General features: G+C 29.1%; 2 protein-coding genes across 2 annotated transcripts in view; both read left to right on the top strand.

Moving 5' to 3' along the window:
* LOC111675258 (cAMP-specific 3',5'-cyclic phosphodiesterase-like) overlaps positions 1-12,665 on the top strand; it is a 255,235-nt gene extending 242,570 nt beyond the window's left edge. Inside the window, exon 4 of the mRNA XM_046946250.1 lies at positions 12,534-12,665. Within this exon, the coding sequence (XP_046802206.1) occupies positions 12,534-12,537 (4 nt within the window). The 3' untranslated portion in view covers positions 12,538-12,665. The remainder of the gene's footprint in view (positions 1-12,533) is intronic.
* On the top strand, positions 9,462-10,816 carry LOC111675250 (cAMP-specific 3',5'-cyclic phosphodiesterase-like). Its single transcript, XM_023435982.2, has one exon. The coding sequence runs from the start codon at positions 9,738-9,740 to the stop codon at positions 10,812-10,814; it is 1,077 nt and encodes a 358-aa protein (XP_023291750.2). The 5' UTR covers positions 9,462-9,737; the 3' UTR covers positions 10,815-10,816.
* Positions 12,666-13,115: the final 450 nt, after the last annotated feature.

Here is a 13,115-nt window from a genome sequence, read left to right as displayed (position 1 = left end):
ATTGCTTACGAAAATTGTGTTACTTTAATATAAAGAAAATTTAAATAAATATTTTGCTGTTGTTTCGCCAAAATTTGTTAAATTTAATTTTTAAAACTTTGTTTATTATTTTCTTCTTTTCAGTTTTCTAAGCACTTTCTCATGACTTTGTATTTTTTAAACATTTTGTTAATTTGTGCTATTTTACTATTGACCATGTTTTGTTTTGCTATTTTTACTTTATTTGGAATTTTAGATTATAAATTTTTAAAACTTTTTAATTAGGTTTATGTCTTGGGTTTTACTCGTTATTGCATTATTTGTTATTGATTTATGCACAATGTGTATATTAGGGTTGTACTATAAATCATGTTTCTAAATTGTAAACTTTTTCCTTGAAATTTTTGCTAAAATTTTGAAGCTGCTTTCAGTTTAAGATTTTCAATATTTTTTCATTAGTTAATTTTTTTAATGTTATGAACCACCCTAATTTATTTTATAAATACTAAGTAATGGAAATGTGTATTTTGTTAGAAAGTTGATAAATGATTGGATTTTTAAGGAAAACTAGTTTTCATTATAAGTTGTTGAGCTTAAGATGCATTTACTAATGAAGTATTATAGCATACTTTTAGGAAGTGTTATAAACAAGTATGTATTAATAAACTAATAGCCGGAGAATATAGAATAGTCTAGTAACTAGTCTGTAGACTTGACTTAATTTTACACTATAGAATTGATAGACCATAGACTAGGCTAAAGGTTATAGACTATACTATATGAAGAATATAGACTAGACTACATTAGATAAGAATAAAACTAGATAGAACTAGACTAGACTATAGACTAGACTATAGACTAGACTATAGACTAGACTATAGACTAGACTATAGACTAGACTATAGACTAGACTATAGACTAGACTATAGACTAGACTATAGACTAGACTGTAAGCTAGACTATAGACTAGACTGTAAGCTAGACTATAGACTAGACTAGACTATAGACTAGACTATAGACTAGACTATAGACTAGACTATAGACTAGACTATAGACTAGACTATAGACTAGACTATAGACTAGACTATAGACTAGACTATAGACTAGACTATAGACTAGACTATAGACTAGACTATAGACTAGACTATAGACTATAGACTAGACTATAGACTATAGACTAGACTATGGTCCGGTTTAGCTGATTTTAATGATTTGTCTAATAGGCAAATGGACGAATTGAAATTATTCTGATTTGACTACTATTGTTGTAGCATAGTTTTATAAATAAACTACTGCCTACGTTAGGGAGTTGTTTCAAATTGTTATTATAGTATAAGTTAACGCTTTATAAACAACATTCACCTTATAAACAATGAAATATTTATCATAAATTAAAAAAAAATAATTATTCCAATTTGCTATCAAATTTCTTCAAATTTGTTCAAGCATGCTGTCAGATATCAATAAAATTAAAAATATTCTCTTATATACGCCAATTAGTTTTAATTCAACAATGGTATGAATAATTTACTCTAGTTTATTTCTCACTTAAATACACTTCAATTATAATTAATTTTATTATCTTTATTCTGTTTTATTTATTTCCTTCTTTCATCATGTTACATCATTATACTATTAATATCATTTACTCGCAAAGAACTAAACGGTTAAGAGATCTTTTTTTTAAATCATGTGAAAAAAAATCTTTTTATTCAACATGTGCTGACATTTGAAATTAAATTTCAGATAAAAATTCTTCTTTCTGTGCTATTTTTTTTCAATCTTGGTAATGCTTTTATGTTTTATCAGCTGTTTGGGTAATTATGGGTTGGGTAAGGTTGTTTACTGAAAGAGTTTATTTATGTTTTTTTTTTCTCAAATAATTACCTTAACATAATTGTAAATTATTTTTGTAAAAGTGAAAGCCTGGCAAAGGAGAGAGAGAGAGGAAAACATTATAAACCCTAATTATAATGAAACATTTCTGTTATGGGATTATTGTTAGTAAATAAGTATTTCTTGGCAGGAAATACATTTAATTAATTAGAATTTTCAAAAGTTTTAAAATCTATTTTAAGGCGAATTAAAGAGAATTGATTGAGATGCTTTTAGATTTTAAAGAGGATTTAAGTAATTATAATTTCTTTTTTCACTTTGAAATGTGTATTACATTTTTGTGATTGTAACTTTAAATATTTTCTAACTATTCAAAATGTAGGAAGATGAAACGAAAGTAGCATTTGAAGCTTAAAACATAACTAAAATTAAAAACAAATCTTCAGCCTGTTCATGGGAAATTTTAGGTTAAGAAAGGTTTTTTAAATTATTCTTATTTTTTTGGTTTAAAAATGTCTTAATAATAATTTTCATTCTTTAAAAATATTCTCTCCCAGCTAATCGATAAAACTGTTGTTTTCAGCATACAAGGGTTGTACGAAAAGTTATTACTCAACTGACGAAAACTTGAACGTTTTTAAAAAGCAACAGCCCAAAGTATGCAACATTTTATTGAACTAGTTCAATACTAAAACCATACCTTTTTACAGTGTAAGGTACGGTATGTACAAAATTTGTCGGGTAATATCCGTCAGTGGACTGAAATATAAATTAGACTATAGTCTGGTCTATAATCTGGAATATATTTTTAATCCATAAACCACAATATAGTTTAGACTACGACCAAGATTGAGGTTTCCTCCATATTTTATAATAAAGTCTGGACTATAGAGTATACTACAGTGTATGTTTTTTTTTCAACTACAGATAATACTGTAGTATTTGGCTACAATTCACAATCAGTGTTGTACTGTTGTATCATAGTATGTCGTATTTTTATTATTGATTTGTTTTTGCTTCAAAAAATTCTATTTGAAAATGTTTTATGACTTACAACGCTACAACAATACGACATTGATTGTGAATTGAACAATACTATATAATAACTATAGGTTGGACTATAGAGAATGATTAGTCTTTAGTCTAGAATATATATAATAGACTGTAGTTTAGTCTTTACAGTAGACTATAATCTAGTCTATAGAGTAAACTATAGTCTAGTCTGTAAACTAGACTATTGTCTAGACTATATAGTAGGCTGTACCGTTTTATCTAAAGAGAGCACTATAGTCTTTCCAATAGTACTCTCTGTAGTCTTTACTAGTCTATAGTCTAACTATATATACTGGACTGTAGTTTAGACTTAAGAGTATACTATAGTCTAAAAAGTAATTATAGTCTACTGTAGTCCATTTAGAGTAAAATAAAGTCTATATTTTAGAATAGACTATAGTTTAGATTATGGTCTAGAGTAGTCTTCCGTATAGCCAATAGATTAGTAGACTATAGTATGGCCTATGGAGTAAACTATAGAATAGATTTCAGTCTTGCCTATAAAATGGACTTTTATCTAGCTTATAAGGTAAAGGCTAAAGTCTAACCTATAGAGTAGACTATAGTCTAGACTATAGAGCAGTAGCCTATAGAGGAGACTTAAGTCTAGTCTATAGAGTAGACTTTTGTCTAAGCCATAATGTTGCCTATAGCTTAGCTTATAGAGTGGACCCGTCTAGTCTAGTCTTTAGTATAGACTTTAGAGTAGACTATAGTCTAGACTATATAGTATATTATGCTCTAGATTTTAGAGTTAGCTATAGTCTATAGAGTAGCTAATAGAATAAATCTAAAGAGTCGGCTATAGCCTAACAGATAAGGTTGACAATAGTCTAGCCTATATAGTAGACTTCAGTCTAGCCTATAGAGTAGACTTCAGTCTAGCCTATAGAGTAAACTATGGCCCAGACTACAGCGAAGGCTATGGCCTATAGACTCCGGGCTATAGTCTAGCCAAGGAGTTTATTTCAAAATCGAAAATTTTTTGGTTTTAAAAATGTTTATCAATATATTGTAGCAACTTCTGGTGAAAACTTTATACCGTCCCAACTCTCGTTTAGTATAATATGAAATATATGCCAATCAAATTACTTTTTAAAAACATGATATAAGCCATGTTGTGGGTGTTTACATGCCAATATTATGCCAGACCTTTTGCAGTAAAAATTCAGCAAAAAAAAACATATGATGTTCATACAACGAAGTTGTAATGAAAAATTTAACAATATTATTTAAGGCAACAACAGAAATAAAAACAACAATACAACAAAAACACAAAGTAGGTTACATACATATGTATGTGATTATGTAAGGAAAGAAAATAACAGTGACAAACATATGCAAAGAATATACGTTACATTACCCGTTAATACGGGAAGAGGCAACATCTTAAAACTGCAAGGTAATTCGTCTCGTAGTTCTAATTCGTCTTTTATCATGATCGCCTTGGTAGTCGGTAGCTACGGATTACCCTAAGTGGTACTTTAAAAAGGTAGTTCGGGACTATCTGCCCGAACTGCTGGGAATATGAAAAAACAAACACATACATAGAAAAAAACACAAGCTAAAACAGGAGGTGGTACCAATAATGGATGGGGGAAACGAACGTATACCTTACCACTACAAAGGTAACCGGAAACGGTTTTGGTATGTTCTTTGTATCGCTTCATTTTAGCAAAAATTTGCTTTCCTTTTTTAACATCCTTTTTATACAAAGGATTTACTCTGTGTCAGCTTTAAATTTTAACACAAAAGAAATAAATACAAATAAATAAAAAAAGACATGATTTGTTATTGTTATATAATTTATTTGACTTTGCAGTGTAAACATGACGGGAATTTTGTGTTAAGATTTCTTTTGTTAAAAGATTTTCCTAAAATATGTCACATTTTGGTGTTGTTGTAAGATTTAAAATCAAGCAAAATCTTTATAACAAAAAAATCAAAAAAATATTTTATAAAACACTTTGGGTATTTATCATACTAATGTGTGATTTATTTTACAAATTACACTAATGTAAAGGAATCTTCCTTTTGCTTGCTTTATGCAGGAGTAGATTAAGTAGATTTACTGTACTATTAGTGTAAGATTTATTTTAAAAATTTGGTTATAAAAATAAGCAACGAAAACATATTTACTAGACTGTAAATGTTAAACAAATTTACTTAAAATAAAATTAAGGCAATAATTTAACGTAAATTGCTTTATTTTTTATGAAAAATTATATTTATTACAAAACTTTAAACAATTTTTTAAATATTTTCTTAAAATTTATTGATTTCTTTTTGTTAACTATACTTTATATGTATTTGCTCTTTTCTTAAGTGTAATTATTTTATTACAAAAGTTTTTTTTTTTCTTAGTTATTAACTTTTCAACCTTAAAAAAAAGTATTTTCAATTTTAACAAACTTTTTTCTTCTTCTCAAAAGCTTAACAATGAAAGTGTATTCAATATGCTTCCTAGAAAAAATACTGACTGACCCCTTATGTTTAGGCTATAGTTATTTGTAGCTTAAAATATTCTACAAATTTTTCTCTAATATTTTTTGTTCATTTTATTGCAAACTTTTGTTAAAAAAAATAATTTTCATATTAATATGAATTTTACTTTCTTTTTACTCGTTTCTTTCTTTATTTTCCATTATTTTACGGTTGATTTATATGGAAAAAAAAACAATATTGTGGTTGTGAAAACGAAAGAGAGAAAGAAAATTAGTTTTTTTTATGAAATTAATAACTATTTTACATAAACACATCTTTTTTTGTTGGATGAATAAAAATTAAGCTATAGTTTTTTTTTAATTTATTAATAAAAATTATGTTTTCTTTTTTTTTAATAATTAATAAAAAATAAATCATTCGAATTTTTGATATAATCATGTTAGTCTACAGTGTGAACCAGACTAGAGTTTAGAATATAGAGCAGATTATATTTTAAACATAAAGCTTCCTGTATTCTAGACAATAAAGCTGATCATAGAGTTGGCTGAACTTGTAGAATAGACATAGTCTGGACTGTAGAAAAGGCCATAATCTGGACTATAGAGTAGACTATAGTGTGGACTATAGTCTGGGCTATATCTCAGATTATAGTCTGAGCTATAGTTCATACTATAGTCTTGGCTATCGGTCAGACTATAGTCTGGGCAATAAATCAGACTATAGTCTGAGCTATAGATCATACTATAGACTTGGCTATAGACCAGACTTAGTCTGGGTTATAGACCATACTAAAGTCTAGGCTATAGGTCACACTACAGTCTGGGCTATAGATCAGACTATAGTCCAAAATATAATCTACACTATATAGATTATATTTTGGGCTATAGAGAAGATTAGAGCTTGGACAGTGAAGAAGACAATAGCTTCAATGTAGACTATAGTCTGGGCTCTAACGTAGACTTCTTTCTAGACTATAAAGTATAATACAATTCTGAACTATAAAGTAGAATATAGTCTAAACTGTAGAGTTGACTGTAGTCTGGACTATAGATTAGACTATATTCTAAATTATGTATGGAAATGATGAAGAAGACTGTCGTCTTGACTGTGAAGTGGACTCTGGAGAAGACCATAGTCTGGACTATAGATTATTCTGTAGATTATAGAGCTGGCCATACGCTAGAATGTAGACTTGGCTATAGTCTAGACGACTATGAAGTAGACTCTGGAGAGTACTATAGTCTAGACTAAAGAGCTCTCTATATTCTAGAATTTAGATCTAGATTATATAGTAGACTATAGTCTGGGCAATTTAGTAGTCATTAGTCTGGACTATAGGGTGGACTATTGTCTGGATTGTAGAGTAAAAAGTCCAGACTGTGGTGTAGACTCTAGACTATAGTTAGAACTATAGAGGATAATAAAGACTATGGAATAGAATATTGTCAGGACTATAAAGTAGACTATAGTCTGGTCTATTTAATAGGCTATAGTTTGGATTATAGAATAGGCTATAGTGTGGAACTATAGAGTAGACTGGTGTCTTTACTATTGAGTAGACTATATAACGAACCATAAAGTACTTTAAAGTCTGTACAATAGGGTGGACTATAGTCTAGACTATGGAGCAGACTATAGTCAGGTAATTGTTTAAAACTAATATGACAGCAGACAAAAAATATAATATTAAAGCTTAAAACTGCTTTTAATCTTTAAATTTAATCTACATAATTAACATAAAATCAAACACTTGTTGTGTTTTATTACAAAGATTACTTAAAAAATATTTTTTTTTAATTTGAAAATAAATCTTTTAAATTTTTAAATTTATTTTTTGATAAATTAAAAAAAAATTTAAACAAATTTTAAATTCATAGAAATTTTATATGTCAAAGTTTTACTTTCTTTACTTTTATTTGAAAACCTTAAAGTATGCTTTAGTTTTACTTTTTTCTCTCCTTAAAATATGCTTTAGTTTTATTATTCGTTTAACTTGTTGTTTTCTAAATATGTATGTGCAAAAACACACACATGTTGAGGCTTTAGTTTCATTGAAATCTGAGCATAAAAATAGGGAAAAAGAAAAACTTGGCAAGAAAATGTATTTTTTTTTTTTAGTTCAGGTTCAAGTTGAATGTAGTGGAAATGACTGCTTTTTTTCTATCCGACAAAACCTCTAACTAGAATAAAATGTGCAGAGAACACTCAATAGCCAAAAGCTATGTATTGTTTTTCAGCCAACATTTTTTGGCCTCTGGCTGTGAATGTTGTATAGAAAAATACTAAACAAAGAAAAGCTGATTACATATGCGTGAATATTAGGGTGTCACCTTTAAAAATTAAATAATTTGTTTATATATTTTTCTTTTTTTTAAGTTATTTTTAGTTCACTATTTTATCTACCATGTTAATATTAATGCGTATTGTGCAATGCATGCATGATATTCTAAAACAATTCTAGACTAAGGTCAGTTTTAAAAGATTTTCCAATTATGCGTGCGGACGGATAAAGTTAAATTGATTCTTAATCGATTGTCAATGGATTAAAATTATGACTAAAATCACAATCGGTCTCAACATCATCATCAACATTTAAATGTTTTAAAGAACTTTCTCTCAAAAATAAATTTATTTACTTTTTAAATTTGAAATCATTTTAATTTCATTGTTAATTTTTTTTCGTTTTAACTCAATTTCATTTGTTAAGCAATTTTCTTTTAAATTGACTTTGTTATTCATGGAATTTAGAAATCAAACACATGCAGGCGTTGCCCATAATGAGTTTTTTCGTCACGTAAATTATAACGCAAATACGCAGTTGTTTTACAAAGAAAAGCGCATAAAAGTATGCAATTAATTAAAATGTTTTTAATGATTATATTTAATGTCATCTAAAGATAGATATTTTCATGATTGTCTCAGTTTAATTTTAAATTAAGTAAAAAGTTTTATTTTTATTAAGAATAATCCAGACAGATAGTCTAAAGTATTTTCTTTTTTATCAATTAAGCTTTAAACAAGACAAAGTAAGTCTTGAATATTAAGTAATATTGGATAAATAAATTTAAGGACAAATAGTTGTTTGAATATTCTTTATCCATTCATCAACAAATGTATCCTTCTTCCTGATTTCGTGCCAATAAATTCAAATTTACTTTCTAACAATTTACAATAAACTATTTTGTTATTCAAATAACTGTTTTTGACATTCAATATTTTGCATTTAAATTAGATAGTAATTAATTGAATTGAATAATGTATTGCATAGCTGTCAGGGGCAGAAGTTAAAAATATTTCACAAAACTTGTTACACCCAAATGGTTTTATTATTAAAACACAAAAACACATGTTTGTACTGTATATATGTATACAGTACTAACAAGCATTTGAAATAATATATATATTGCATACCTTAAGGGGCCATAAAACAAAAATATCATATAGCTAGTTAAAACATTACATATGCAAAATTAAAACTGTTTTTACTGCGTAAAACCATTTACAAATCTTCCCATAAAAATAAAAACTAACAAAATTATGCTTAAAGTAAAAAATCCACTTTAAAATGTAAAAAAAACTATAGCATACATAAAAGGGTCATAAGTCAAAGCAGCAAAAAAACAAATTAGTTACACACAAGTCAAATTTACATATTGCTGACTTTGAAAGCACAAAAAACATAAACTAATTTAATACAGCATACCTTTAGGGAAATAAAAATATATCTTCGGAAAATATTTATAATTTGAAAAGAAAAATACATATAGGTATTTTACAACCGGTAAAAAGATTCATAATTCTGAGAAAATATACATATGTAGTTATACTTTTAAGTATTTCGTAATATAATTAAATATTCAAATTTGTAGCATACCCAAAAGGCTTAAAAGTCAAAACGAGCAAAATTAAATATATGTCTACAATTAGCTTCGCTTAACTTAAATGCTAAACAAGCTGCAGACATTTAAGTTAACCTAGTAAAACAAAAAATATTAAATAATGTATAGCCTATCTAAAAGGAGCTAATGAACAACCTTAACCTTCAACGTATAACTATATAAAGAAATTCGTTCTATTTCAAAAAACCCTCCAACAAAAAAGAGAGACATTTTTCAACTAGACATTTGAAAAATTAAACTAATTTAAAATTTACCCACTCCTCCTTAGCAACTTCTTTATATACGGCTTCAACAGAAGCGTAATTTGTACCACGCTATAGTACGAGTACATTGTTGTGTTGTAAATGAAACTATAAACAAGAAAAAAAACACAAACAAAAAAATAAATACCTGTAATTAAGCCACAAAGAAACGAAACAAAACAAACCACCGAGGCAACTTACAAAATATCCTTTACCTACAACAAAGAAACAAAGAAAAATCAAGCAAAAAATTAGCAAAAATAACACGACAAAATTGGTCAACATGTCCAACGAAAGTAACAACCAACCACCTCAATATATTATAACAACGCCCAGTGAAGTCGATTCCGATGAAGTACGTTCTTTAAATGAGCTTGAAAATGCACAAGATGCCCCCGGCACGGTAGTGGTGCAATGTGAAACATCGACACAGCAACATCAACGACGTGTTGTTAGTCAAATGTCTAGACAAATAGCCAGTCGTTCGTTTTCCATAGCATCTGCTTCAAACTCCATATTAGAGGAGGGCTCCTCTCTGGATGCTGAGCTTCAAAAACAACTACAACAAATGCAATCGCAACAACAACAAATATTTACCACACAGAAAACAATTGCCACCAGTACCCGTTCACAAAGTTTACAATCTTCGTCGGTAACTGGTGCCACAGGGGAATTAGCTTTACAATTATCGGCTGCCGGTGGTGGTAATTCATTAACCACTTCCCAATTAGGACAACAATTAAAGGCACAATCCAGCACTTCCATAATGAGCAGTGAACAACGCATGGGTTTTATGCAGAAAACCTCTTCAACCTCCTCCTCCACCTCGACAAAATCGAAATTTCAAAGTTTTCTTCAACAACCAGAAGCTGTTGGCCATCCAGCCTCTGGTTCGGGTGCCTTTCTAACAGCTCATCAAAAACATGTCCGACAATTTGTGCGCTCGACTTCGGCTCATTCGGAAGCCGCCGTTTCTTTGGGTTCCTCACGACCAGATAAATGTATACGCAGCGCTTCTACTCAAATAGATGAACCCACTTCCACCTACATGGATAGTGGTAATGGCGATCATTTAACTGTGTCCACCAATAAATTGGGTCTTCATCAATCCTCGTCAATTTTAATATCGAAATCAGCTGAAACTATAGAAATGAAATCGTCTTCACAGACTTCATCGGCTGGCATGCGTACACAGTTGACCTTATCGGGTGGTTTATTGGCACCACCAAATCGTAAAATTACCATTTTGAGTCCTATTCACGCTCCTCCAGGTCTGCATGATATGCTAAAGAGAGCTGGCCGTTCACCTTTATCGCCGCGTATTAGTTTTCCCGGTAGTGAAGCGGATTTATTTGGGTGAGTATCGATACAACTTTACTAGTCTCAAAGTGAAAAATTTCTATAGACTATAGACTAGACTATAGACTAGACTATAGACTGGACTATAGACTAGACTATAGACTAGACTATAGACTAGACTATAGACTAGACTATAGACTAGACTATAGACTAGACTATAGACTAGACTATAGACTAGACTATAGACTAGACTATAGACTAGACTATAGACTAGACTATAGACTAGACTATAGACTAGACTATAGACTAGACTAAAGACTAGACTATAGACTAGACTATAAACTAGACTATAGACTAGACTATAGACTAGACTATAGACTAGACTATAGACTAGACTATAGACTAGACTATAGACTAGACTATAGACTAGACTATAGACTAGACTATAGACTAGACTATAGACTAGACTATGGACTAGACTATAGACTAGACTATGGACTAGACTATAGACTAGACTATAGGCTAGACTAGAGACTAGACTGTAGAAGAGACTACAGACTAGACTATAGACTATAGGCTATAGACTAGACTATAGACTTGACTATAGACTAGACTATAGACCTGACAATAGACTGTATTATAGACTAGATTATAGACTTGACTATATACTAGACTATTTTACACTTTCCAAAAACCAATTCTAATTGTTTCTGCAATCCCGCTCTAATTTTCCTCAATTTGATTAAAAATTAATACTTGAAAAAAATTACATGCTCACTTAACCTCAGTAAATGTTACCATAAATCTATCAATATGCATGAGGTGTGACATTAATGTCTAAATTCTGTTCTGGTAATAGATGCAATTTTGTTAATGACAACTAAAACGACAGCCAGTTTATCAAAATCAACAACTACATACATGCATGCTTGCACTACAAACACTCACATTCAGGTTTAGCACATCCTTGACAACTAAAACAGACACAATCAGATGTTAGGATATTCGTTATTTTGCAAAAGAAAGCAAATCATTAGCATATTTACAGGATGAGCATGCACGAATATTAGTTTAAGTAAGCTTAAATGAATTAGGGTAAACAGTTTTTAACACATTAAAATTGTGCTATAAAGAGAGAAACTCTTTAAATGCTAAGCAATAAATCAAGTTTTTAGTATGTTTCATTAATATTTAACAATTTCCTCTCCTGTTGATTTCTTTTTAAAAGTATTTCTTTGTATGCCTGTGTGTGTGTGTGGAAAAAGAAGATTTAATTAAAAGTCTTGTTTTTAGAAATTCTTTATATAACTTTAATGGCTGTATTCCGATTTTAACTTACTCTGTGAATTCTTTAGCAGGGATTATTAACTTCGTAGTTTTTTTAATTAAGATTCTGCTTTTATTGCTGGAAATTAATTTTTCTCTTTTTTTCACTTCTTGAATTCTTGTTTGTTGTATAACAAATTTTATTAACTCATTTGTTTGATGATTATAATGTTTTAAATATGTTTTCCGGGGATATAAACGGAAAAGGAAAGTAATAAAGAAAATTCTTTAGCCTTTTTATTTATTTCATAAATTTGTTTAGAAAAATAATGCTTTATAAAATGACTCATTGGAAAAAAACGGTATTTAATCATGTGTTTAAATAATTTAATATTTATTGAAATTATTGCAAATCAATTTTGAACATGGCATAAAACTTATTACTTGCATTATTTGAAAAGACAATATTTATTTTAAGATTTACTAATTTTAAACTTTTTTATTCTGTTTACAGGTGAGTGTTTGAAATTATTTAAAATTTTATTCACAATTACAAAAGCAATTGTTCGCAACACGTAAGTTTTTTTTTCTCAAAGTACTATACTAAAATATCTTTTACAAAAATCTTAAACATAAATCCATAAACTACACTAACGACAAGACTATAGACTAGACTATAGATCAGACTATAGACCAGAATATAGACTAGAACTCAAACTAGAATATAGACCATACTATAGACTAGACCATAGGCTAGACTATAGACTAGACTATAGACTATAGACTATAGACTAGACTAAAGATTAGACTATAGACTAGACTATAGACTAGACTATAGACTAGACTATAGACTAGACTATAGACTAGACTATAGACTAAACTATAGACTAGACTATAGACTACACTATAGACTACACTATAGACTATACTATAGACTAGGCTGTAGACAAGACTATAAGCTAGACTATAGACCAGAGTATAGACTAGTCTATAGACTAGACTCTAGACTAGACTATAGACTAGACTATAGACTAGACTATAGACTAGACTATAGACTAGACTATAGACTAGACTATAGACTAGACTATAGACTAGA

The sequence above is a fragment of the Lucilia cuprina genome, chromosome 3 (assembly GCF_022045245.1).
Source record: "Lucilia cuprina isolate Lc7/37 chromosome 3, ASM2204524v1, whole genome shotgun sequence".
NCBI classification, from domain to species: Eukaryota; Metazoa; Arthropoda; class Insecta; order Diptera; family Calliphoridae; genus Lucilia; species Lucilia cuprina.
This window is presented reverse-complemented; position numbering and strand designations above follow the sequence as displayed.